This window comes from Leuciscus leuciscus (genome assembly GCF_965113295.1).
Source record: "Leuciscus leuciscus genome assembly, chromosome: 25".
Classification (NCBI taxonomy): Eukaryota; Metazoa; Chordata; class Actinopteri; order Cypriniformes; family Leuciscidae; genus Leuciscus; species Leuciscus leuciscus.
In genome coordinates, this window is record NC_138724.1 from 3,118,626 (window position 1) to 3,144,483 (window position 25,858).

The 25,858-nt window shown below is 39.2% G+C and overlaps 1 protein-coding gene and 1 gene segment (V, D, J or C); both read left to right on the forward strand.

Moving 5' to 3' along the window:
- Positions 1-25,858, forward strand: part of LOC309490516 (Ig kappa chain V-III region MOPC 63-like) — a 225,856-nt gene that overhangs the window by 95,721 nt on the left and 104,277 nt on the right.
- Positions 1-25,858, forward strand: part of LOC309490468 (epidermal growth factor receptor-like) — a 129,745-nt gene that overhangs the window by 45,656 nt on the left and 58,231 nt on the right. For both annotated transcript variants that reach the window (XM_082159659.1, XM_082159658.1), the window contains exons 7-12: positions 546-687; positions 1,053-1,169; positions 6,015-6,166; positions 6,394-6,598; positions 6,865-6,999; positions 7,104-7,172. In XM_082159659.1, coding sequence (XP_082015785.1) covers positions 546-687; positions 1,053-1,169; positions 6,015-6,166; positions 6,394-6,598; positions 6,865-6,999; positions 7,104-7,172 — 820 coding nt within the window. The remainder of the gene's footprint in view (positions 1-545; positions 688-1,052; positions 1,170-6,014; positions 6,167-6,393; positions 6,599-6,864; positions 7,000-7,103; positions 7,173-25,858) is intronic.

Here is a 25,858-nt window from a genome sequence, read left to right on the forward strand (position 1 = left end):
GCAGCATTTTTTTTTAAATAGAAATCTATAGAAATCTTTGGTACAGCCCTGTTTCGCATGTACATACTATGTACTTCTTATAGCAATAACTATAACTGGGTTTAACTATAGGTTCTAACCTTGAACCTTCCCCTAAACCTAACCTTAACCCATGTAGTTACCTTAAATTACCAGTACTTTTTTTGGGGAAGTACACTGCCAGTACACTATAGTACACATACTGTAAAATATAGTGTAACCACATATTTTGTAACATTTAAATCTTGTTACTATCACTTTTGATAAAAAGCATCCTTGCTGAATAATCAAAATATTCATTTTTTTGTTAGAAACTTTTGCACTATAGTGTACTATATAGCATATAAGCCTTTGAAAAAAAGGTTTGACAAAAAACCTTTTAGAAGTTATCTAGCGGCTGGAAACATTTGTTACAGTGAAACATTCATTACCAATGAAGTGCACAGCTGCAGTAAATGTAACCTCAAGGGCAATGAAGATGATTTCGGACTAGTTGCCTCATGGGAAATGCTGTTTGTTTTCTGCAGGCCTGTAAGGACTTCCAGGATGAAGGGACATGCAAGGACGCATGTCCACCGCTCATGCTTTACGACCCTAACACCCACCAGCTCGCTCTCAACCCCGACGGGAAGTACAGCTTTGGGGCAACTTGTATCAAGAAATGCCCACGTAAGGCCAGGCTGAGACACCAATCTTCGAAACCTGCTATTTATTTATAAATTTTTTTTCACTTGAAACACACAATCAGATTCTAATTATATCTTTCATGCAAATTCAAAGCTGTTAGGTCTTGAATTCTTGCATTCTGCAGATTAATGTTTTAGGTATTCAGGGTTAAAATCTAAACAACACAATCCAGGTAAAGAGAATCACTCTGGTGTGGATCGTGAGCCTGCAACTCAAACTCTGGTTTCTGAATAACATCTCAGAAAGCAGGATAACTATGACAGAATGATTTGACGCATTAGGATTGTGTTGCTGGTTGGTTGTGGTTAACGACTCTGGAATGACTGATGGTTTGATGTTTTTCTCAGGTAACTATGTCGCGACAGACCATGGGGCATGTGTGAGAACATGCAGCCCTGGCACCTATGAGGTGGATGAGGGTGGAGTTTGGAAATGTAAGAAGTGTGATGGCCTGTGTCCAAAAGGTACAGTTGAGACTGCCGGTCAGGTCGGCAACAAGATGTTTTTTTTTTTTTAGTGGAAAGATTGTTTGTCTGTTTGTTTTCTCTCTCTATTTTTTCTAGTTTGACAAACACATTAGTCTTGTTTTAGTTGCATTTACAACTGTATTCTAATATAATTTAAAAGATATAATTAAAACTATGTAGAAGGCATAAAAACGTACTCGGTTACTAACGTAACCTCGGTTCTCTCTAGAGAGGGAACGAGTACTTGCGTAATATCTTACGCTAGGGGAAAACCTCTTTTCCACGAGATATTGAAGCCAAAAAATTATCCTTAATTTTGCAATAATGTAAAACGCATTGCAGCAGCATGCAGACATGGGCGAGACAGCTCGTGCGCCCATTGGCTGCTCTGCGGCAACTGCACCAGCCTATCGAGAGAGGCCCCTCATGACGTCAAAACCAATGAGGGTGCTTCGCACCCACTACGTCATGTCTCGCCGAAAGCGGGTGGGGCTTGGGCTAAAAATACAGCCCCGAGAGGCTGGTTTGGTCAGTTTTTCATCGCCGAAGCGAACCAGAGCGTGATGCATGCACGGCAAGATACGCAAGTACTCGTTCCCTCTCTAGAGAGAACCGAGGTTACATTAGTAACCGAGTACGTTCTCTTACGAGAGGTTCTCTCGTACTTGCGTAATATCTTACGCTAGGGGAACACAGTGTAAAACGCTGTGCGTGCTGAGATTCAACACTAAGGTCCCAAGGGCAGGTGCCCGGGGCTCATACAGTGCCTAATCACAAGGGACTCACAGAGAATCCGGGAAGAGGGGCTAGAATAGCATCATTCCTGTAATATGGAGCTCTGATAAGAGCATGTTATATCAAGTGTTCCACACAGCCAGGGCGAACTGGGCCTGGACTGATAAATATGGGGGACTTACGCACTGCCCACAGAAGTATACAGACGATCAGTGATCGACGCTCTAGCAGTTTCAGCATCCTGAGCCGATAGCATCGGGCAGGCAATACTGAAAAATTAGACCGAGAGCAACTTAGCTTGTAAAGCGGGAACCTCGAGGTTATAAAACCTTATAAATGTAGACGGGGAGGCCCAGCCTGCCGCCATACAGATATCTTGCAAGGCAATCCCACTAGACCAAGCCCACGACGAGGCCATGCCTCTCGTGGAGTGCGCTTTGACACCTAACGGGCATTGCAGGCCCTTAGATGTATAAGCTAGCGCTATAGCATCAACTATCCATCTGGATAAACTCTGTTTTGACGCAGCTAGTCCCTTAGAACGGCCGCTGAACAAAACAAAGAGCTGCTCCGTCTTGTCTAAAAACAGATGAGCAAGACACATAGGCTCTTAAAGCCCTGACCCCTGCGAAACCCTGCGTCCCCTTCCTCTTCAGATTCAGCAGGGCCGACAGGGAGATCACCTGTGCCCTAAACGGTGTATTGAGGGATTTAGGAACATATCCGTGCTTTGGTTTGAGTATGATTTTCGAGTCATTAGGTCCAAACTCCATACACGTCGCGCTCACTGAGAGCGCTTGCAAGTCCCCTATGCGCTTCACTGACGCGAGAGCCAGAAGAAACACTGTTTTGAAAGACAAGTGTTTTAGGTCTATTGACTGGATTGGCTCAAATGGGGCACCTTTCATGGCTTCCAGAACCGTGGAAAGGTCCCAAACGGGAACTGAGGGAGGTCTGAGAGGATTCAGCCTCTTAGCTCCTCTAAGGAAGCAAATGACCAGATCGTTCCTACCTAGTGACTGACCAAGCGTTGGTTCAGCGAACGCTGCTATGGCCGCCACATAAACTTTGAGCGTGGATGGGGCTCTGCCCTTATCCAGAAGCTCTTGTAGAAAGAAAAGAACCTCCGACATCCCACAGTCTGAGGGTGAAGTACCACGACCTGTACACCAGCTAGTGAACACAGACCATTTTGAGGAATAGAGCCGTCTAGTAGATGGGGCTCTAGCCTGCGTGATCGTGTTTAACACTCCCGCTGGGAGGTTAATGGGTACCCGTTGATGGCCCACACATGTAGGGACCAAAGCTCCGTGCGAGGATGCCAGATCGAGCCGTTGGCCTGCGAGAGGAGATCCCTCCTCACCGGTATCGGCCACGGGGCGGTACTCATCAGCTGCATCAGGACTGGAAACCAGGCTTGGTTCGTCCATAATGGGGCCACAAGTAGCACTGAGCATCCATTTTCCCTGATTCGCTCTAACACCTGGGGTAGGAGCATGACAGGGGGAAACGCATAGGGTGGGCAGCGGGGCCAGACGTGGGCCAGCGCATCCCTGCTCTTGGAGAAAAACTCCTGACAGTGAGCATTCTCTTGAGACGCAAATCTATTTTCACTCTGCCGAATGTTTCCCATAGCAGTTTGACTGTCTGTGGGTGTAAAGACCATTCTCCTGCCGGAAGATTGTTCCTGGACAGTCTGTCTGGTCCCACATTCAGGTGGCCGGGCACATGCGCTGCTCTCAGTGAGCGCAGATTGTGCTGAGCCCAGACCAGGAGGCGTTCCGTCAGCCTGTGAAGGGTTCTGGATCTGATACCTCCTTGGTGATTTTATATGAGCCACCACCGACATGTTGTCCGAACGGACCAAGACGTGGTGTCCTTTTATCTGGGGACAAAAGCGCCTCAGCGCGTTGTCGACTGCCATCATTTCCAGGCAGTTTATGTGTAGAAGCTTTTTCCGTTCTGACCACTGGCCGAAGAACGGTCTGCCCTCGAGCAGCGCTCCCCATCCCGAGGTTGAGGCGTCGGTAGACACTACCTTCACACTCGAGGAAGTCCCAAGGTTTACACCTGACCGGTACCAATTGGTCGCTGTCCAAGGTTTCAGAGCTGAGATGCATTTCTGATCGACCTTGAGGCGCAAGAGACCGGAGGTCCACGCTCGGCGCGGTACGTGCACTTTCAACCAGTACTGCAGCGGTGCATGCGAAGCAGACCCAGCTGAAGCACTGAAGATGCTGAAGCCATGAGACCCAGCATCTTCTGAAACTTTTGAGCGGGACTAAAGTGCCATTTGAATTGTTCTGTTTGAAAGTAGACATTTCAAGCTTTCTATATATTTCTCAGGTCTGTGAGGCAAGTAGGCTATACCATACGCTGAGTTTCGGTTCATTTATGAGACGAGCTCCAGTTCACTCGCCGGCGCCTCTGTGTCATCATGATTATCTATTTTCTATATTTAATTCTTATTTATTAAATCCAGGCCATTTGGATGATGAAACATTGATTAAAATTAAGATACAATTAATAAAAAAAACGAAATTCACTTTAATGAAAGGCTTTGTGCTTTCTGTTTGAGGTCTCTGTGAAAGTTTTAAAGTCGCTCTCAGAGCAGTCATGTCCGTAACGGAGAACTGTCACGTCCATAACATTGTTTTTTTTCCTTATAAAAGCGAACACGAAAAATAAAATAAAAATAATATTTTATGTTCTGTGGAGGCCGACCCTTCTTCATCCGGTGGGTATATTACTTTTGGTTTGCGCAGTGCAACTCATAGAACTACTAAAGAATATTTTGCCACCTAAAAGTTAAAGATTTTTTGTCACCTCACATGTGTATTTCCCTCATATTAAATATAAAACGCATGTGTAGACTGATATTTTTCTAATGTCTTGTCTCCTTTATTAAGGGAGTATGATATAAACAGACGTTTCAATATGTTGGTATTAAATGCATTTTCTGAGAATTATTTCAAGTTTTGACTGCAAATGTCACGTCCATATAACGCTGGAATTGGCCAATTTTAACGAATTTATCCTCAACTAGTTTTTTGGTCTAGGTCTACGTATTTTATTCCTACCTTAGTAATTTAAAGATGTGGTAGCCCTACATCTTACACATCACACTCCACTGTTATGGTGGCAATTTCAGTAGATTTACTCACTAACATTATTGTGGAAACAAAATAAGAATGGAAACTAAAATATGGTAGTATCGCGCTACAGCGCACATTCTATCAGCTGCAGTTCTGGCGCCTCAGTCCCAATACTGTAAAACTCGACGTACATTCACATCACATCCACATGTTAATGCAGCGGTAGATTTACACTCACAGGACACTGCACTTATTATTCGCAATCACAAAAGTTCATTATTTGCTCGTGCTTTAAAGCTTTGCCGGGTAAACATTTCATTGGCGTTCTGTTCTGACATGATGCACTTTTTCTGAGCGGCGCGTACTTTAGTGCGCGCGCACTGTCAAACAGCGCCAAACTGGATTTTTGTTGGGTCAGACCCATCTGATAGCGATGGGGGGCTGATACCGCCAGAGCAACATGGAGCTACATGTAAAAAAAATATGCACCAAACAAGCCACTTTGAAATGTTGCTGTTTTCACAAAAGTTGGGTGACCCTCCCCCTAGACTAAAAAAAGTTGGATGACCCTCCCCTCAACAAAGAATAAAAAGACCCTCCCCTATTTTCCTCCGGTGGCCCCTTCCATAAATACCGAACGGTCCCTAAAGAATTCTTTGATAAATAGAAAGTAAAAAAAAAAACAGCATTTATTTTGAAATATAAATATTTTGTAACATAGCCTAATAAAAGTCACTTATGATCAATTTAATGCATCTTTGCTCAATAAAATTATTTTAATTTAATTTAAAATATCTTACTGACCCCATGTCTTACTGTATTATTGAATGAATAAAACTGATTCCAATGTGTTTGAAAATATGTTCAAAAATAATTTGGTTGGGAGGTTTTAAACAAATTGCAAAAAGAAACCAAAAGCATTTTTGCTTCTACTGGAATTTGAGTTTTATTATGCTTTTTTCCATGAAGGCCCCAGTGGATTGAATTCTTTCTTTCTCTCTGTGTGTTTAAGTGTGTCGGGGAACGAACATCAAACTGGCCCTTCTGGGAACAGTGGATGAACATTATCAGATCCTGGTAAAAATGTACAGCAACTGCACCGTGGTTCTGGAAAACCTGGAAATCACATATCTGACAGAGAAACACGACTTGTCTTTTCTCAGGGTATGGTATATATATATATATCTGTTTACAAACACTACGTTCAGTGCTATTTTACTGTTATCTTACTGTTTGGTTATTGTAAGTCATCTATATACCAATGTTTTATTATATTTTGTATTTCATGACAGATGCCTCAACAATATTTGAATTATGCAGTATAACAACTCTTTATATAGTATTAGTGATGGATGTTAGTGAGCTTTATGTGTAATGTTTCTGATTTTTAGAGCATCCAAGAAGTTGGTGGTTATGTTCTTATTGGGCTCAACTCAGCTCCCAGCATTCCCCTTGAGAATCTGCGCATCATTCGTGGCCACTCCCTTTTTCAAGACAGATATGCCTTGACCGTCCTACTAAACTCCGACAACAGCATCGGACAAGGCGACAGCATCGGACAAGGCGTGAACCAGTTACCACTGACTAGCTTAACTGGTATGTGCTTATATTAAAGTGTTCTTTGTCCTAGCTTTTTTTTTCTTCCAAATGAGAATAACACTTTAACTTTAACGCTTCTAACTGACCTGTGTGTCTTTCGCACATTTGTTTTGTAGAGGGAATAACATTCATTAATCTCCATGCCTAGTGCTGAAAGTTATATTTGGAAAACAATAATAGACCTAAATTTCAACTGTCACTAAGTGAAGTTCGTCATACAGTACATAAATGCATTGTTCAAACACTGTCATTTTCCCTCCTAGAAATACTGAAGGGTGGAATAAAATTTACCAGTAACCGTTATTTATGTAATGTGGAGACCATCCAGTGGACTGATATTCTGAACATGGAGACCCAGCCTACAATCATAGAGCCGGCACCAAACTTGGCTAGAGACTGTAAGTCCCTCAAGATTTTTTTTTTTTTTAAATATACACGCATATTAAATGGTACTAATTAATTTTGCACGTTGATTAAGAATGTTCTACTCTACCTCCCGCAGGTGAGAAGTGTGACCTGAGCTGTCCCAATGGTTCCTGTTGGGGCCCTGGCCCTCAAAACTGCCAAACAAGTAAGTGGTCCTAAAAACTACTCGAGTAACTGAATCTGAATGTTTTTCCTACTTTCAGGCTTTTTAGTAAATTTGTGAAAACGTTCTATGTAGAAGTGTTTAAAAAAACACAACAACAACAAAAAACACAGAAGCCTTTTAAAAGCTAGAGACTGGGAACACAGATACTTTACACTACTATTCAAAAGTTTGGCTCTGAAAACAGTTTATTTGAAGATTCAGTCTCTATAAACACTGCCTTTCTGATAGCCTACTCTGCTCTGATTGGTCAGTTGACTCAGTCTGTTGTGATTGGTCTACTCTCCTCTGATTGGTCAGATAGCTCAGTCTGTTGTGATTGGTCAACTCTGCTCTGATTTGTCAGATGACCCAGTCTGTTGTGATTGGTCACTTACAGCTCATGTCAGAAACTTTTTTTTTTTTTTTCTGTGGTAATTGTAATTATTGTGAGAATATGGCTAAAACTGATACATTTATGTATGTTTTCAGTAATACAACGTTATGGTTATCGGTAATCTTAAAGGAGAACTCCGGTCAATTTTAACATTGAGCTAATTTTTTTGTACATTTGGAGTGCTGTCAGTACAGAGAACAACGACAAAAATCGGTGTTGCCTACACCGTGTTATCCTCTTTTTAAAATTTGCACCCTGTTGACTTCAATGGGGCAAGTTTTAAACCTGCTTTTAGCCTCTTAACATCCTTGATGTGTCATTACAAGTGCCCAGCCATGTGAGTGATTCCTTCAGAGTGAACACGGGTGAATCTGACTGCAGTAGATGTGAAAGATATGAATAAAAATGAAGTTAATTCAGCCAGCGCACATACCTGTATTTACATCCTGTTTTCGGTCGAAGTCCATAGTAATCGATTGTCGAGTTCACGCGCGTGATCATAGGTACTAAACCAATGCGCGTGAACTCAACAATCGATTACTATGGACTTCGACCGAAAACAGGATGTAAATACAGGTGTGTGCGCTCCCATACGGAAATGTAATATATGTAGATATATGGAATCTACATATATTAAATATATCCACATAGAAAGTGAAAACATACATGTACATATATGTTTGCCCATATATAAAACCTATTCGAAAATGGAACAATAAAACTAGCCCATGTATTTTATATATGTATAATAGTGATTTTTTTATATGTCACATATACAATTATCAATATACATGACATATATTTCTTTGAATATATACACATCATATATATGTGCAATATAGTGATTTTTTTTAATATGTCACATATAAAACTATCAATATACATGACATATTTCTTTGTGTATACACCTCATAGATGTGCAATATACAAACTATATATGCATAACATATTGCCTACATACATGTGACATGTGTTTTTATATAGTATATGTATTTTATATTTAAATTAAATATATATTTGATAAATTTATAAATAAAAATGTTGTGTAGACATATATTTTGAATATATGTTATGTTCTTATATTTACTGCTAAATATTTTGAATTAATGTATGATGTAAACTAATGTAAAAAAATTTAAAAAAAAGCTTAAATATGACATGCTTAAGCCCTAAATGCTAAAATTGTGCAGTTAACAAAAAAAACAAAAAAAAAAAAAAAAAAAACAGTAAAACAGATAATATAAATTTTTAAATTATTATTAATTAATAAAACAATTTAAGAAATTAATAAATTTCTTTGCAAAATTTGAAAACTACTAAACACTCAACTTTATTATACAAATACAACAAAACCAAGAACAGGAAAGTCCACCAACAGGTACAATACAGCCGGTTCATTTAAGTGCGAGTCTTTTGGGACGTCCGCAGCTCAGTCACCTTCTGATTAATAGCCACTCCTAGTTGGCCCCTGGTGGTTCCAGGAAACTTCTGGATCACTGCATCTGTATAAAAGACAAAGAAAACAATTTAATTTTATAACATTATCTAAGGACAGCCAAATTATAAATCACCTAAAAGACTAAATTAACATAAATTGTTGGTAGATAAACTCATGTTACTGAAATTTAAGAATTATTGAGAACCCAGTGCAAGTGTCATCACACTGAAACTGATTAATTCTGATGGTTTGACGGTCACATTTGGTTTTACACAATTCAAGCCTAATTAACCAAGTTATACATACTCATTATTGCATAAATTTTTATCCTGTCCAATGGCTCTTTGGTTTCCCCAGGGCTCACATTTTTGGACTTGCCACCTAAGAAAGAGCAACATAATAATTAGAACGAAATCAGAATTAACTCCACTCCTATCTAACTACTCAACCATACAGTACATTATTCATTCTGCTTTAGTAAAATGGGGATAATGTAAATAGACCAACTCAAATTATTTATAAAGCTTCATATTTCAATGTAAATGTGAATGAGTATACATATCTGTAAATATGCAAGAATTACTATAATGGAGCAGTTTTATTTTTTTACTTTGACCCATTACCCAGAGACTTCAGATATGATGTTCAATCTACATAATTACCAAAAAAAAAAAAAATAATAATAATAGGCTACAGACACTTGCACATGGTATGACCAATTACGTACCTCTAAGATCGCTCTTTAAAAGGGTTTCGATATCAAACACTCCCAGTAAGAGCATCTGTGCCATGGTAGTGGGGCTGTTTGCATGGCTAGCTGACCACAACACGTTTTTGGGAACATAAACTCCTGAGCCCGGGTGAATTTAAAGCTGTGGGGAGAGGACAAACATGCATTAATATTAGAGTTCTATTACAAAATAAAACATTGTGTCACAGTGTGGTTTAGATTAAAGAAGAGTGAGTCAAAGAACTCCAATATAAACTCACAATCTTACACAAAAGATGCAAAAGAATAACACACCAATAAACAACATGAATGAACAAAGACTGACTGAACTCAAGGAACTAAATACAAACACTGATGAACTGAAAACAGGTGATGATAATTAACTGAACACAGGTGGAAGAAGGTAAACTAATTAAGGATAATGAGAACAGGTGCAAACACGACAGATCAGAATGTGACACCTAGGCTGAGTCCCAATTCGCCTACTTGTACTACGACCTAAAAGTATGTACTTTTTTGTGAGGAAAAAGTACATACTTTTGAGTGTGTAGCAAAAGAGTATGCACGTTCTGGGACATACTTCGAAGACGTCATGCTACATGAACGAGAACGTGGTTGCCTAGTTACGCACAACATTACTGTTAACAAAACATTTTACATTTCATTCATTCTTATATGTCCAATATAACTGTATTTACTATTCCCATCTTTTTTTCCTCATAGTTTTTTCCAAAATACATTTACAATGTGTCCTACCAAATTGAGGAGTGAAGCAGGCTGTCGTCGTAGATCAGCCAAACGCAGGTCGTTTGTGAGGCGGCTGGTTCTGACGTTCATGTGCAATGTGTGTAACGAAAGCTAAAATATTTAAAGTTTATAGTATAACTATTGTTTAACGTATTTTATACTTCTATGTATAATACTCAAAAATACCCCGATGAAAATGAACCATGCTTTTACTTTAGTAAAGTGTAGTAACCATGTTTCTTTGGTTGGACTGATAAAGTTAACATTTGTACAGCCACAGTATTACTACAAATAAGTCAGTGTGGTTAAACTATGGTTAGTGTAGTAAAAGGTGTTTATTTTCATAAGGGTTTATAGTAAGGTAACTTATAAATCTAAGACAGAAACATCAGAAGAAATACATTAAAAAAGACACTTGCATCATGACACTGTACTTTTTATTTCATCGGACCCTACAAGATAAACACGGTACTTTTTGGCACAACATGAATGAATGAATGAATGAGGCACTTATATAGCGCTTTCATATGTACTACTGTACACCCAAAGCGCTTTACAATTATATCAGGGGATCTCTCCTTAACCACCATCAGTGTGCAGCATCCACTGGGATGATGCGACGGCAGCCACAGTACAACGGCGCCAGTGCGCTCACCACACACCAGCTATAGGTGGAGAGGAGAGAGAGTGATAGAGCCAATTCAATGTAAGGGGATTATTAGGAGGCCATGATTGGTAAGGGCCAATGGGTGGAATGTGGCCAGGACACCGGGGTTACACCCCTACTCTTTACGAGAAATGCCATGGGATTTTTTAATGACCACAGAGAGTCAGGACCTCGGTTTTACGTCTCATCCTAAGGACGGTGCTCTTTGACAGTATAGTGTCCCCGTCACTACACTGGGGCGTTAGGACCCACACAGAACACAGGGTGAGCTGGCCTCACTAACACCTCTTCCAGCAGCAACCTGGATTTTTCTCAGGAGGTCTCCCATCCAGGTACTAACCAGGCTCATCCCTGCTTAGCTTCAGTGGGCAACCAGTCTTGGGCTACAGGGTGATATGGCTGCTGGCATAACATAACCTCATTAATATTACGAGACAATAAAATATAACTTTAATAAGGGTTAAACATTTGAATTCTTACACTTAAAAACTGAGGGCGAATCTCCACGGCTGCCATGTATACATCACCATAGATACCACCATCACCACAAAGCTCCTCCCTCCCGCACGCAATGGGTTGTGGGCAATATTAGCCGTTAGAGTGTGCATTGATCTGCACTTCGAATTCTAACCGGAAATAGTAGACCATCCGGGTATCTTTGGAATACTCTTTTCAACATACTACGTATGTTGAACGTACCTATTTAGGACGGATAGTATGCGAATTGGGACTCAGCACTAGGGTGCTTCTCAATATCCCTCCTCGTCTCCTCGGTCCTCTGTCCTCCATCCTATGACCCGGAAACTGATCGAACACAGCCATATTGAAGGACATCTCAATTCTTCCAGCGTACCGGTATTTGGCGGTCTTTTGACTGTTTGAATTTTGGCGCGCCTAAAGATAGGCTACAGTCTATGGCAATGACGTAACGTATTGGGGTGAAACCCAATGGAAACGCATGCTAAATGCATAGGTTGAAATTTTCAGACTGAACGTGTTTCTACCGGTTTCTACTAGTCTGACTGTATTTTATTAATATTATTATTTTTATTTTTTTATTGTTTTTTGTTCAAATCTAACACTGAGAATCACAAAAATCAGCTGAGCATGTTCATTATGTTAGTCTTGGTTTAGGTCACAGTAATGTAAAATAACAAAAAAATATTTGAACCCTACAAAGTGCAATAAGTAATTTGATGAACATTATTTAAAGTTAGATTTTTTTTTTTTTTTTTCATTGCATATGTTTACACAACAAAATTCTGTGGAAGCTGTCCAATGTGAAGCACACAAATGCTTTACAATGCATTCATTACTAAAGATTAAAATCATTAGGCTATTGCACAGCCTCTGTTATTCCATTAACCCTGTGTTTATAGCATTACATACAGTACATGCACTCTCAAAATAAAAGGTACGCAAGCTGTCACTGGGGCAGTACCCTCAAAAAAGGTACACTTTTGTCCCTTTTAGATATGTCCCTTTTAGGTAGGCTACTAATATGTCCCTTTTAGGTACAAATATGTACCTTTAGGTACAAAAGTGTACCTTTTTTGAGGGTACAGCCCCGGTGACAGCTTGTGTACCTTTTTTTCTGAGAGTGTGTAATATGTATATTATTGGTGTGTTTCTGATTTCACCACATGTTCCTTGATCAACATCTTTTCCAATCAACCAATCAGATTCGAGGGACAAGTTTATGTCAAGTTTAGCCTTAGAACCAAAGTAAGGTATTTAAACATCAGTTTAATTCATATCATTACCCTCTGAGTTTAGGGAAAAGTTATGGGGTTAGGTTTAGGAGAAGGGATTGGGTAAAACTACATTTTGGCACACAGGGATGCTGATCCAGGAACATTGTTTACTTGGCAAAATCACAGTGACCGTTTGGGCATATGTGTATATGTACATGTGTGAGGGAAGCTGGATTGATGTATCTATGGCTTCTGCACCCTGTCCACAGCTCTGAGGGAAAAGCTATTATGTAACCTATAGTCTGTGTTCCTGCCTGAGGCCCCGTCCACACTACTGCGTTTTCGTTTAGAAACGGAGAACTAAAACGAATACGATCTCCGTCCACACCAGCGTTTTAGCTGCGTATTAGAATTGATCTCCGTCCACATTAAAACGACTGAAAACGCGGATCACGTGACCATTCACCAACACTGGGCATGCGCGTGCTGGCGTAAACACAACTTCATTGATAAAATTATCCCACCATGCGCTGGTTCTTCCCGGGTTAACCCAAAACCCACGCTCCATGTACGGTCGATGCCGCCGCTGCACACGGGAATGGTCACAGATCGCTCGAATAATAGCTTGCCTCCGGCGCATGTAGGCAGTTATAGCATTGTAAAATGCAGAATTTACTTGCACAACAGCTGCTAGCAAAGATATACGCCATGACTGATGACACCCAATCTTTTTTTATTTTTATTATTATTATTATTATTATTATATTCAAAAATAGGACATACAGGAGGAAAACAACATCTTCTGTACATCAAAAAAGTCTACAGACAAATCACAATTAGGCCAGGGGGTTATCAAAAACAAAGTATAACGCAAAGAAAGAAAAAAAAAATTTCAATAAATATCTTGTAAAGCTTACAGAGGTCATATGATCTAACAGCTTTTTTGTTTGTACACTCAGATATTGAGAGAACATAGTTCTTAATATTAGCAGCAAGCTCCAGAAAGCTTGGTTTCTTTTTTAAGAATTTTGACTTGTGCAAATAAAATTTGGTTAAAATAATAAGCAAATTTATCACATAATACTCTGAACATAAATTTTTATCATGTTTAGTGAAACCAAACAAAACATTTTCCCACCTCAATGCAATTTGAGGGTAAATATGGACAACAATAAATTGAACCACTTTGCCCCAAAGTTTTTTGGTATGTGGGCAAGACCAAAATAAATGGACCAGTGTTTCATTTGGTTCTTCACAGAAAGTACAGCTGATATCCAAGTCTTTTTTCATTTTTTTCAGGTAAAAGTTAGTGGGGTAAAACCTGTGAAGCATTTTGAATGAGATCTCTTTAACTTTGTTGGTTAAAAAAAACTTGTGAGGCAAAAGCCAAACTTTTTCCCAACAAATCTCTCCAACAAATGATGACCAATAAGATACAGCAGCGGGTGCACTCCTAGAATCCTGTAGAAAAAGTTGACGAACTGCCTTATTCATACTTTTAGGTGGCAGTGAAAAACACATATTTCCAACAGCTGTTTCCTTCACATTCACCAGTTTAGGGGGAACAACAAGTCCATTAACACCTTTAAAAAGTGAGATGACAGCTGAAGGTATTGCATCGAAAACGATAGAGAAGTCCTTAGGTGAAATAGGTATTCCAAAGTGATGAAGAAATTCACTGTAGTTAAAGAGTTGACCATGCTGATTGAATAATTGATTTACAAGCAAAATATTATTGTCATACCACCTTTGAAAGAACAAGGATTTGTTTTTATACAAAATATGTCTGTTGTTCCAAATATAAAACCTATGAGGAGTGAAGTTGTGCTTGTAAATGATTGACCAAGACAGTAGCATTTGTTTATGAAACGAAGAAAGTGCATACCAACAGGAACTGAAGTCCACCAACTGAAGATAAGATATAATGGGGAATAAAATTCCACAGATTGGTTGGGCACTCTAAGTACCGCTTAATCAATTTAATTTTGAAAGTGTAATTTAACGTAGTAAAGTCAAGAAAACTAAGGCCACCTTTACTATACTCATTTATTAAAACAGACTTTTTCAGATAATGATTACGATTCTTCCAAACGAAGTCATAAAGGATTTTATCTATGGTTTTACACATTGGTTGATCTATGCATAAAGAAAGAGCAGCGTATGTTACCCTTGATATTCCTTCTGCCTTTGAGAGTAAAATCCTGCCTTTCAAAGATAAATCACGTAATAGCCACATGTTAAATTTCTTCTTCATTTTTTCAACAATGGGAGTGAGGTTATTCTCGCTTCTTTGGGATTCATTTTTATCAATCACAATACCTAAGTAATTAATAGAGTTTTTCACAGGAATATTAGCAATTAACTCAACATCACAGTCTTTAAGAGGCAGTAATTCACATTTTTTAAGGTTTAAGCGGAGACCAGAGGCTTTACTGAAGGTTTCTATTATGTCAATAGCAAGAGGAACCTGGGAGCTGTCTTTTAAAAACAGTGTTGTGTCATCTGCCAGCTGACTAATAATAATTGTTTTCTCAGCAATGGAAATGCCCTGCAAATTACTATTTTTAATATGATCACACAAAAGTTGGGCTGCAAGTAAAAAAAGATAGGGAGAAATGGGGCATCCCTGACGAATTCCACGTCTGATTTCAAATCTGGGAGAAGACCCATTTTTAAGCTTAATTGAGCCATTTGCATTACTATATAAAGTTTTGATTGCATCACAAAAGAAATCCCCAAAGCCAAACTTCTTGAGTGAATGAAAAAGAAAATTATGTTCGACAGTATCAAAGGCCTTAAAAAAGTCTAGGAAAAAAATGAAGCTGTCATCTGAAATTAAATATGAATAGTCAATTACATCTAAAACTAATCTAATGTTGTTGGAGATATGCCTCTTAGGCATAAAACCTGATTGTGTTCCATCAATTATAGATTCTAATACTTTTTTTATTCTTCTAGCAAATATAAAGGCCAAAATTTTGTAATCATTGTTCAAAAGGCTGATTGGACGCCAATTATCAATATAAAGTAAATCTTTGCGTGGTTTAGGGAGTAAAGTAATCAAACCTTGAGTCATGCTCCATGGTAAGGTTTTGGCTAATATACTTTCATTAAACACCTGCAGTAAGAAGGGCGCCATCTGCTGAGAAAACAATTTATAGAACTCCGATGATAGACCATCTGTCCCAGGTGATTTGTTGCCTTTTAACAGTTCTAAACACTGAGTGACTTCTGCCAGGGATAAAGGGAGGTCACAAAAATCCCTTTCTGAGTTGTCGAGCTTAGGAGTATTATGAAGAGAATTAAGGAATATCGAAGAATCAACGTCAGCATATTCTGATGTATATAGCTTTTTATAAAACGAGGAACAAAAATCAGATATTACATGTTGATCGTCACTTATAGAGTTGCCAATTTTTAATTCATTAATAGTATTACTTTTTGCGCGATACTTTTCCAATTTGAAAAAGTATGCAGAATTTCGTTCCCCTTCTTCTAACCACCGTTGCCGAGACCTTATAAAAGCTCCTTCTGCCTTCTTTTTATATATATTATCCAGGCTCTCTTGTAAATTAAGAATTTCTAATTTATCTTCCTCTGTTAAGACGTCTGGTGAAATTTGAGACATTACCGAAATGCCTGTGAAAACTCTCTGTTCTTCCAATTTTCTACTTTTAGCAAGATTACTACCAAGCTTCCTAAAGTATTTTGCTGATTCATATTTAAATAACTCCCAATTAAGACTAAAAGAATTTTCCACCACAGCCTCGTTGAAAAAATGTTTAATCAACTGTGGGATTTTCTGTTTAGCCTCCTCCACTTTAAGAAGAGAATTATTTATTTTCCAGTAATTGGCTTTGTAAACATTATCTGAAAAAAAATTCAAAGAAATGAATACTGCTTTATGATCAGTTAATGGACAGGGAAGAATGTTAACAGAGATATCCTGCTCTTTAATACTTTTTGATACTAACCAGAAGTCTATGCGAGAAAGTCTAGTGTTGTCTTTGTTACTCCAGGTAAACGAAATATCATCTGGGAATTTAACTCTCCATATGTCAACTAATTCAAACCTGTCCATAAAAAGCTTAAAGTATACATTTCTATTTTTATCACGTGCAGGTGGCCATCTGTCAATCTCAGAGTTTAGAGAAACATTAAAGTCTCCTCCAAGTAAAATGTGAGCATTTGGAAATTTTGTTAGCCAATACTTGAGTCTATTTTCTATATTAGCAAATAATTGGATGTTTTCTAAATTAGAATTATACCCGTAAATGTTGAAAGTGATTAAAACAATCTTGTTATAATCAACCACTTGGCAGATAAAATGCCCTTTTGGATCAGTATCTGTGTGCAAAATGTCACCATTATACTTATGCTTCAATGTTAAAACTCCAGCTGATCTTTCTGAACAGTGAGAAAACCATAACTCGTTCCCCCACTGAGATCTCCAAAAATTTTCGTCATTTGAGTTTGAGTGAGATTCCTGACAAAATGAAAGATCTGTGTTCAACTGTTTAACAAATAAAAATAACGCTTTACGTTTAGTTATATTTCTTAACCCCCTGGCGTTTAAAGACACTATAGACAATGAAATTTTACGAACAGAAAAGGCTTATGGTTTAAGTACAACGGAACAAGTAACAAACAATGTTATACTGAGCACCAGATGCACATAAAAAATAATAAAAAAAAGTTATATGGTGGATATTTAAGACCATATTTTTGCGTCCCATCAATAGAAAGAAGACCAACAAGTTTATATATATATAAAAAAAAGTTAAAAAAAAGTATTTCACGTTGCTGGTCAGTAAATGTGTTCTTTCAGGGAACATATAAGCTGCATACCAAACGATCCTCAAAAATTAAACCTAAGGATCAGGCTTCAGAACAAGGTAGTAGAAACGAAAAAACAAGATCATTATTCCGGAGATTTCGGGCAAATGTCAGCACAGATCTTCAAGTGATTTCCTTACCATCGATAAAAGCCCGTGCTCCCACAAAATAAGCCGATTTACCTTCACTACGCACCTTATTCACCAAAGGCCACAACTTCAGCCTAGCCTCCTTGACAGGTTGCGGGAGATCTTCAACAAAACGGAGTTTGTTATCACGTTTGACGGGGTGATTTTTTGCCGCTTTCCATAGAGCATCTCTGTAGGATCTCTGGGAGAATCTGATGATGATCGCTCTCGGCCGAGAGCTGGCTGGTGTAAGTTTCCCAATGCGATGGGCAACGTCGATCGCTGGCGTCAATTTGTCATCTGGCAAAATACTCCGACAAAGCTCTGTAACCTTTTCCTTCACGTTTTCTCCAGAGTTTTCGGCCACTCCATAGACCTTCAAGTTCCACCTTCTAGAGTAAGTCTCCATTTCAGACACGCGAGTTAAAAGCGCCGCCACTTTTTTTTCTTCCTCTTTTAGGCGGCTATCAACATTTTTAACTATGCTGGGCTTCTTTAACTTCACTGCATATAAAGTCCACTGTTTTCTTCAGCCCTTCAATTTTCAGTGCGTTTCCATCAATTTTTTGGGAGTTTTCACTCACCAGAATTTTTATGGAGTCAGCCTGCTCCTTAATAAGCTGGGAAAGGGTAGTAATGACGACGTTGTCTTGGGATGTGGGCTCGTGTTTTGCACTATAGAGAGCCTTCTTTGCCGCTGGGGAATCACATGGAGTCACAGGTAGCCCGGGAAAGTGATCCTCCGACATGGATACCTCAACTGTCGAAATATTTCTATCATAATCGTGACACGAGGCTATCAGAGCGTTATTTGGCTGTGTATCAGGTATGAGGTTCTTCTTGTTCTTGTGCATTCTTTTCTTCTCAGGCGGTGACATTAGATCGATCTCAAAGTCATAAGAGATAGTCCGATTATAGATGAATGCAGTTTTTCTTCAGCTCAGCAGTAACAGACTTACTCGGTCGCCATCTTGGCTTTTTTCTGATGACACCCAATCATAGAGCCGAGCGTGAGCCTCTACTACGTCATCGTTTCTAAAGTCCTCCGTTTTGACCCGTCCACACTAAAACGCCCTCCGGAGATTCAAAACGAAAAACGGGTCGGCAGCGTTTCTAAACTTCTTCGTTTTGGGTCTCCGTTTTTGCCGTTTTAGTGTGGACGGGAGGTGCAAACGTAGCAAAAGGTCTCCGTTTTTAAATGAAAACGCAGTAGTGTGGACGGGGCCTGAGCAGAGGGTGCAAAGAGGTTTCCAGGATGTGAGTGTTGGATGTTTGGCCCATTTGAGAAGCATCTGAATAGATTGTCCCACAACAATACTTCACAACTCTCATCTTCACAACCCTCTATTTGGTCAGCAGCAGTGCAGCCAGAATAGTCGTCAAGTCAAGTCACCTTTATTTATATACCGCTGTTTACAATACAGATTGTATCAAAACCGCTTCACAGTAATACAATTTGTTCATGGAAGAAAATTGCATCATTTTCCACCTCAAGTAAGGTAGATCAATAATATTGTTGTACAAATGAATGTACAATGTACAAATTAAATGTAAGAATACCACACAGCAATAAGTTATGATGTTTATTATTATTATTATTGTATTATTGAGAGAGAGAGAGAGAGAGAGAGAGAGATATTCACTGATAAGGTTTTGTTTGAGGTTAATAGACATTTTTTTTCCCCAAATTAAAAGGAAGTGTTGCAAATATAACCTACCAATAGGCTACAATGCTTTTCCTGTAATTTCAACACAATGCTCCTTTTGTAGGCTACTTTAGTTATACTAAGTATTTGTATATGCTAAATGTAGTTATTGTATTGTCTTAGAAATAATATTTGTTTGACGGTATACAAGTCTGGATGGGCGTAATTGATTATTGTCAAAGAATAATGCTCATTTAAAATAAACAACAAAACACTTCTGGCGTGGGTTGTTATTCAGTAGCTAGGCGTGAACTTCGAGTCAAGTTCGAGTTCTCGCGTTGTTGCGCAAACCCAGAGCCGCGCAAACCAATCGGCTTATTATGACATCAAAGTATCACGAGAGTCAGTCTGCAATCGCGGTACTTTGATTCCCGCAATGCTTGAGCGCTACAAGTCAAACACGTGTGTCTTGAGTTGTTCTGCCATGATTGCTCGATGAATTTGAACATTTTGAACCCGAGTTTCCAAAGATCATCATAGACGTCGATTCGCGCCCGTTCACCTTTTGCTACGTGATATGAGATGAAGTACAAGAAGTATCTCTTGGAGAACAAAGACATTCCACGAACAACACAGCATCGCTGGAGAAGGTATGTAATGTTAAATTGTATCAATATTATTACCCTATGCCAGGGCTGGACTGGGACAAAAAATCGGCCCGGGCATTTTGGCCCAGACCGGCCCACTATATGATCATAAACACCACCCATCTTTGCACGCCCTTAATTATATGCATACCAACTCCTATTCATTAAAACCACTAATGCCATGTAATGAGTGAGTATAGGAACGAGTGAGAGTTTACAGATGAAATAAGTACAAATTTGACATTTATTAATACAGTCGAACTATACTCCACAGTGGTGAATCCTAAAACAAGCTATAAGCGGCTCTGGCATAGCAATACAAGTGTTTCTTACAGGATTTTTTGTTAAAACTGTGGTGAGTGGACCTTGGTTCTTCTAGGGGGGTTTGGGGGCATGCCCCCCCGTGAGAAAAATTTGTGCATTTTAATGTTAAATTCATCAATCTGGTGCACTTTGAGAGTTCAAAATTAAAAGCTCCAACCCATATTCAGTGTCCAAATTAAACAAAGAAAAATTCAAACCTCTTTTAGTTACAGTGTCTATTTACATTACACTATATAATAGTTATAATATTAATCCAATGACAGTAATAGCCATATTTTGTAAAACAAATGCACTAAAAAATAAAGGACACTTTCATAATTAGTTTTGTAACAATTTCTATACTTGAAAGAGATAAGCACATGATCTTTTATTTTGACGCAAACTGCATCAAGCTTTTATTTTGGCGGAAAACATGGTTTACAAACGCCTGTCATTAAATTTCTAGTGAATTGCGGTAATCGTCAACTATGCAGATGTGGAAATAATCTGTAACTGGGTTATGGGTTCCTACACTCCATCATGACATAGCCTAAGTGTTTTGAAAGTAGTTCTGCTTACCGCAGGCTCTACACTCTCTCATCTCTCTCCTGATCCTCCGTCCTCACTATCATCATCTGCCACAGGAGCTGATGAAGGGCAGAAATCATATATTTTGACACATAAAGCGTCTGCTTTAAGGGCCTGGTTCTATTTTTTCACGCTATTTATCTGCACATTCCTTGCGTTTCTTCTCCATCTCGCAGACTATTCTGGCAGATATTACACACTGACACTGCTGCACGCTCGCTCACTCGTTTAAAGTTGTGATTGGGCCAGCCCAGTGTCAATCAAGAAAAGAACCAATGGGCCGCTGATCTACGTGTTTCATGGGCTGGTCTGTCAGAAAAAAAACTAACACTGACTTTTTTTGACCAATGCATTACACCGGCACAAACCCAAAACGCAAGCAAAACAAAACGAATGGCCCGCCGATGTACACATTTTATGGGCCGTTAAAAAAAAAAATAATAATAAAAAAAAAAAGTATTTATGAGATGTATCGGCCCAAAAAGCACGTCGGCCCACCGGGCATTTGCCCGGTATGCCCAATGGCCAGTCCAGCCGTGCCCTATGCGGATAGCAGAGGGACTTGATGGGTCTGTGGCAAATGGCTATAGCCTAATTTTTTTTTATTTGCAATCTACAGAATTTTAGAGAAATGTATCACAATGGAATCATATTCCAAAGTAATATTAACACCATCAGTTTGAGTAATTTGAACAGTGTTAGGCTAAAGCTACGTTTTTTCCTCTGTATGCTAATTGCATGGTCGATGTCATCAGATCAGGAATTTAGGAAAATCACACCTTATTAATTTAAGTGAATTTAATTGTATTATTTTTCGTTTTTTTTTTTATTTTAGTGTCAATTATTACAAACATTTTTGTTATATAACTCTTTATTTATGCTTTGTAGACGAACCCACCATGTTGGAGTCCGTGAACACAAAAAATATAATCTTCTCAACTTTGACAATTTCTTGTTTTATTCGGACGCATGTCTAGTGTTTAAAGTTTTTAATGATCTTGCACCCACTCCTTAAAGGGTGCATAGTAATATCTGGCAGTGGGAGTGCCAGTCAGGGCTGGACTGGTAATCTGGCATACCGGGCAAATGCCCGGTGGGCCGATGTGCTTTTGGGCCGATACATCTCATACTTTTTTTATTTTTTTTATTTTGACGGCCCATAAAACTCGTACATCGGCGGCCCATTCGTTTTGTTTTGTTTAATTGACAGCGCTGGGTTACCCCCAATTTCCACCGGCTGCGTTACGGCTCCGGCACGGCGACGGAGTCAATAGGTTTCCATTAAAGTCAATGAGTGTATTTCCACTGAATGCGGTACAGCTGCGTTCCGACTCCGGCAATCCGCAGCCCTCCGTAGCAGATACGCAGAGCTTCTATTTTTGCCGGATGCCGGAGCGCTCAGCAGCACTACAGGGCAGAGTACGCAGGACAGGAAGTCGAGTGACAAAACAGAACAGCCAGAAACAAAATAAAAGATCCGTTTAATTTTCAAAATAAAATACACCGCGCTCATATTTCCCTACACTACACCTTGAAAACGTCATAATGGGCGGAGACAGGCTTGTTGAAGTTTTAACCCCGTTGACACGATGGATGAAGAAATGCTGATTATTGAGGTACAGAATCAACCCATCATCTATGACCAGTCACATCATTTTTATAAGGACAACATTAAAAAAGATGCAGCGTGGAAAACTATTGCAGAAGTGCTTGGTTTGGTAGTTCTGTTTATAGAAACTACATATCGCGCGATCAGACCAGAATTCGCGAGATTACATGGGGCCTCGTGACGTCAGCTGTCAGTCATGACCGCAGCCGTTGCGCAACAAATCCGGACCTGGTGGGTATTGACGGACGACGGAACACGGAGCTGTCACGCAGCGGAGCCGTTCCGCAGCCGTTACGCATCTGGTGGAAATTAGGGGTTAGTGCCGGTGTAATGCATTGGTCAAAAAAAAAGTAAGCGTTAGTTTTTTTGAGACCGGCCCATGAAACGCGTAGATCAGCGGCCCATTGGTTGTTATCTTGATTGACACTGGGCTGGCCCAATCACATCATTAAACACCTCCCCCTCTGGGCTCTGAGCGAGCGTGCAGTGTCAAGTGTGTATCTGTCAAAATAGTCTGAGAGATGGAGAGGAAACGCAAGGAATGTGCAGAGAAATAGCGTGAAAAATAGATACGGGCCCTTCAAGCAGACGCTGTAAAATGTGTCAAGATATATATGTTTTCTGCAGCAGCAGGACCTTCATCAGCTACAGTGGCTGATGATGAGGATAGTGAGGAGGATCAGGAGAGAGATGAGAAAGTGTAACGTAGAGTCCGCGGTAAGCAGAACTACTTTCAAAACACTTTGGGTATGAGTGTAGGAACCCATAACCCGGTTACAGATTATTTCCACATCTGCATAGTTGACAATTACAGCAATTTACTAGAAGTTTAATGAGACACGTTTGTATCCATGTTTTCCACCAAAATAAAAGCTCGATGCAGTTTCCGTCAAAATAAAATATCATGTGCTTATCTCTTTCAAGTTTAGAAATTAGTACAAAACTAATTATGAAAGTTTTCTTTATTTTTCGGTGCATTATTTTTTACAATATATAGGCTACTATCATGAGATTAATATTATAACTATTATTATGTAGTAGTGTAATATAGACAGACACTGTTACTAAAAGAGGTTTGATTTGTTTTCTTTGTTATACTTGCACACTGAATATGGGTTGGAGCTTTTAATTTTGAACCCTCAAACTGCACCAGATTGATGAATTTAACATTAAAATGCAAAAAAAATTCTTAGGGGGACCATGCCCCCAAACCCCCCTAGAGGTCCACCCACCACAGTTTTACCAAAATTCCTTTGAGAAACACTATGTCAATGCAGCTTATAGCTTGTTTTTTGGATTCATCACTGTGGAGTATAGTTCGACTGTATTAATAAATTACAATTTTGTACTTATTTCATCTGTTAACTCTCACTCGTTTATACTCACTCATTACATGGCATTAGCGGTTTTAATGAATAGGAGTTAAACAAAAACATATTCAAAGGCGTGCAAAGATGGGTGGTGTTTATGATCATATGTAGTGGGCCAGTCTGGGCCAAAATGCCAGGGCCGATTTTCTGTCCCAGTCCAGCCCTGGTGCCAGTAGAACCAGAGCATCAACTAGGGGTGATTTGGTACCTCACTTTAGAAAGACCACCTTTGGTCAATCCGCCTTCTCTGTTAAAGTAGTCGGGAAGTGGAATTCAATACCTACAAACATTCAAAACTCAGGAAGTTTTGCAGTATTTAAAGCCAGCTTTAAAATGTGGCTAAAAACAGCACAAGAGTGTCACCATTAATGATTGCATTGTATTTTCTGTATTTTATATATTTTATATTTGGTGTATACATCAAACCGTTTAAAAAAAATTATGGATTGGTTAATATGTTGTAACACTAAAGTCAAGGGTCACATAAATAAATGAGGAGGGATCAATCACCATTTACCAACAGTTATATTTCCCTTTGGTACAGTATACATTTTTAGATCATACAAAATGTCTTGACAAAATTACATGAGGCAGAGTGTTTGGAAGGAAAATCTTATAAATGTACACCCAATATTCAAGTCCAAAGTTAGCACAAATGTCTTTGGTCCATCACACCATTGTAGATGTTTAGGATGTTTAGAAGAACATCTTCCACATTTGTTCAATCAAGGGTTAATCCAAAGAAAAAGTGTCTTTTCATTCAGGAGTTCGGATATACTTCCACGTTGAAGATAATGACACAAAGAACTTGAACCAGTTGAGAAGCCCTCAATATCAAGCAGATACCAAAACCCTCTGATCAAAATAAAACAAACAATACAACATGAGGTTCAGCAAGCAAAATACTTTCGCACTATAAACCTTTGTTAATGTTAAAGAAACAAATAAATCAACTCACATTGAGATATCGAACACAGAAGTTCCTCAACAGGGTTTTCCAAATGAAAGCATGGAAAGAGCATGTGCTCTCAGCTAACAGGTATACCCATAGATATCATATAAAGGCTAGATGTCTTAAGGCGGAGTCACTTCCGGCATCACCGGCGGCCATCTTAGGACAGGGCTCTGTGAATTAAGGTGAGTGAGCAGCACGCACACAAATCCTCTTATCTCGCTGAAATCTGGACGGATTTACAAACGGTTTGGTTTCTTACAAACGTTATTAACGTGGCTATAATTCTGAATGCTTAGACATTTTGAACATAATTATTCATATGTATGCAGTATAATAGCTACATCTCTGACGTTTATAACAAACCAAACCGTTTGAAAATCGGTAGAAAATTGAGCAAGTTATGGTTATTTAAAAGTACATGCACCATGTTATGAGTGAGCGAGCACCCTGTCTTAAGATGGCCGCCGTGTGCGGATGTCGAGCTCCATTGGCCAGCAGCGCGGACGAGACATCTAGCCTTTATATGATATCTATGGGTATACCTAACTCACACTTCCCTCTTCCTTTAACTCTCTGGCCTGGAGAGATCTCCCAGATAATGGCTCTCTAGTGCCCTCTAATGGCAGGGAGTGAAATTACAACTTGCATTCAACATAGGAGACAGGTAACAGTTTACTAGAACTGTTACACACCCCCCCTCTCAGAAGAAGGCCTGACCTGGCCGTAAAACCGTTTCAGATTTTCTACATGGTATGTCTCAACTTGTTTAGGGTCGCTTGACAGCTCAACTCTGTAGTTTACGTTATTCAACTGTTTCAGGACTTTGGCTGGCCTATGCCACTTAGGAGCTAGTTTGGCCATAAAGGCATCCCTTGCATGAGACAACGGGTGAGTACGAACCCAGACGAGTTCCCCTTCCTGGAAGGTCTCTTGC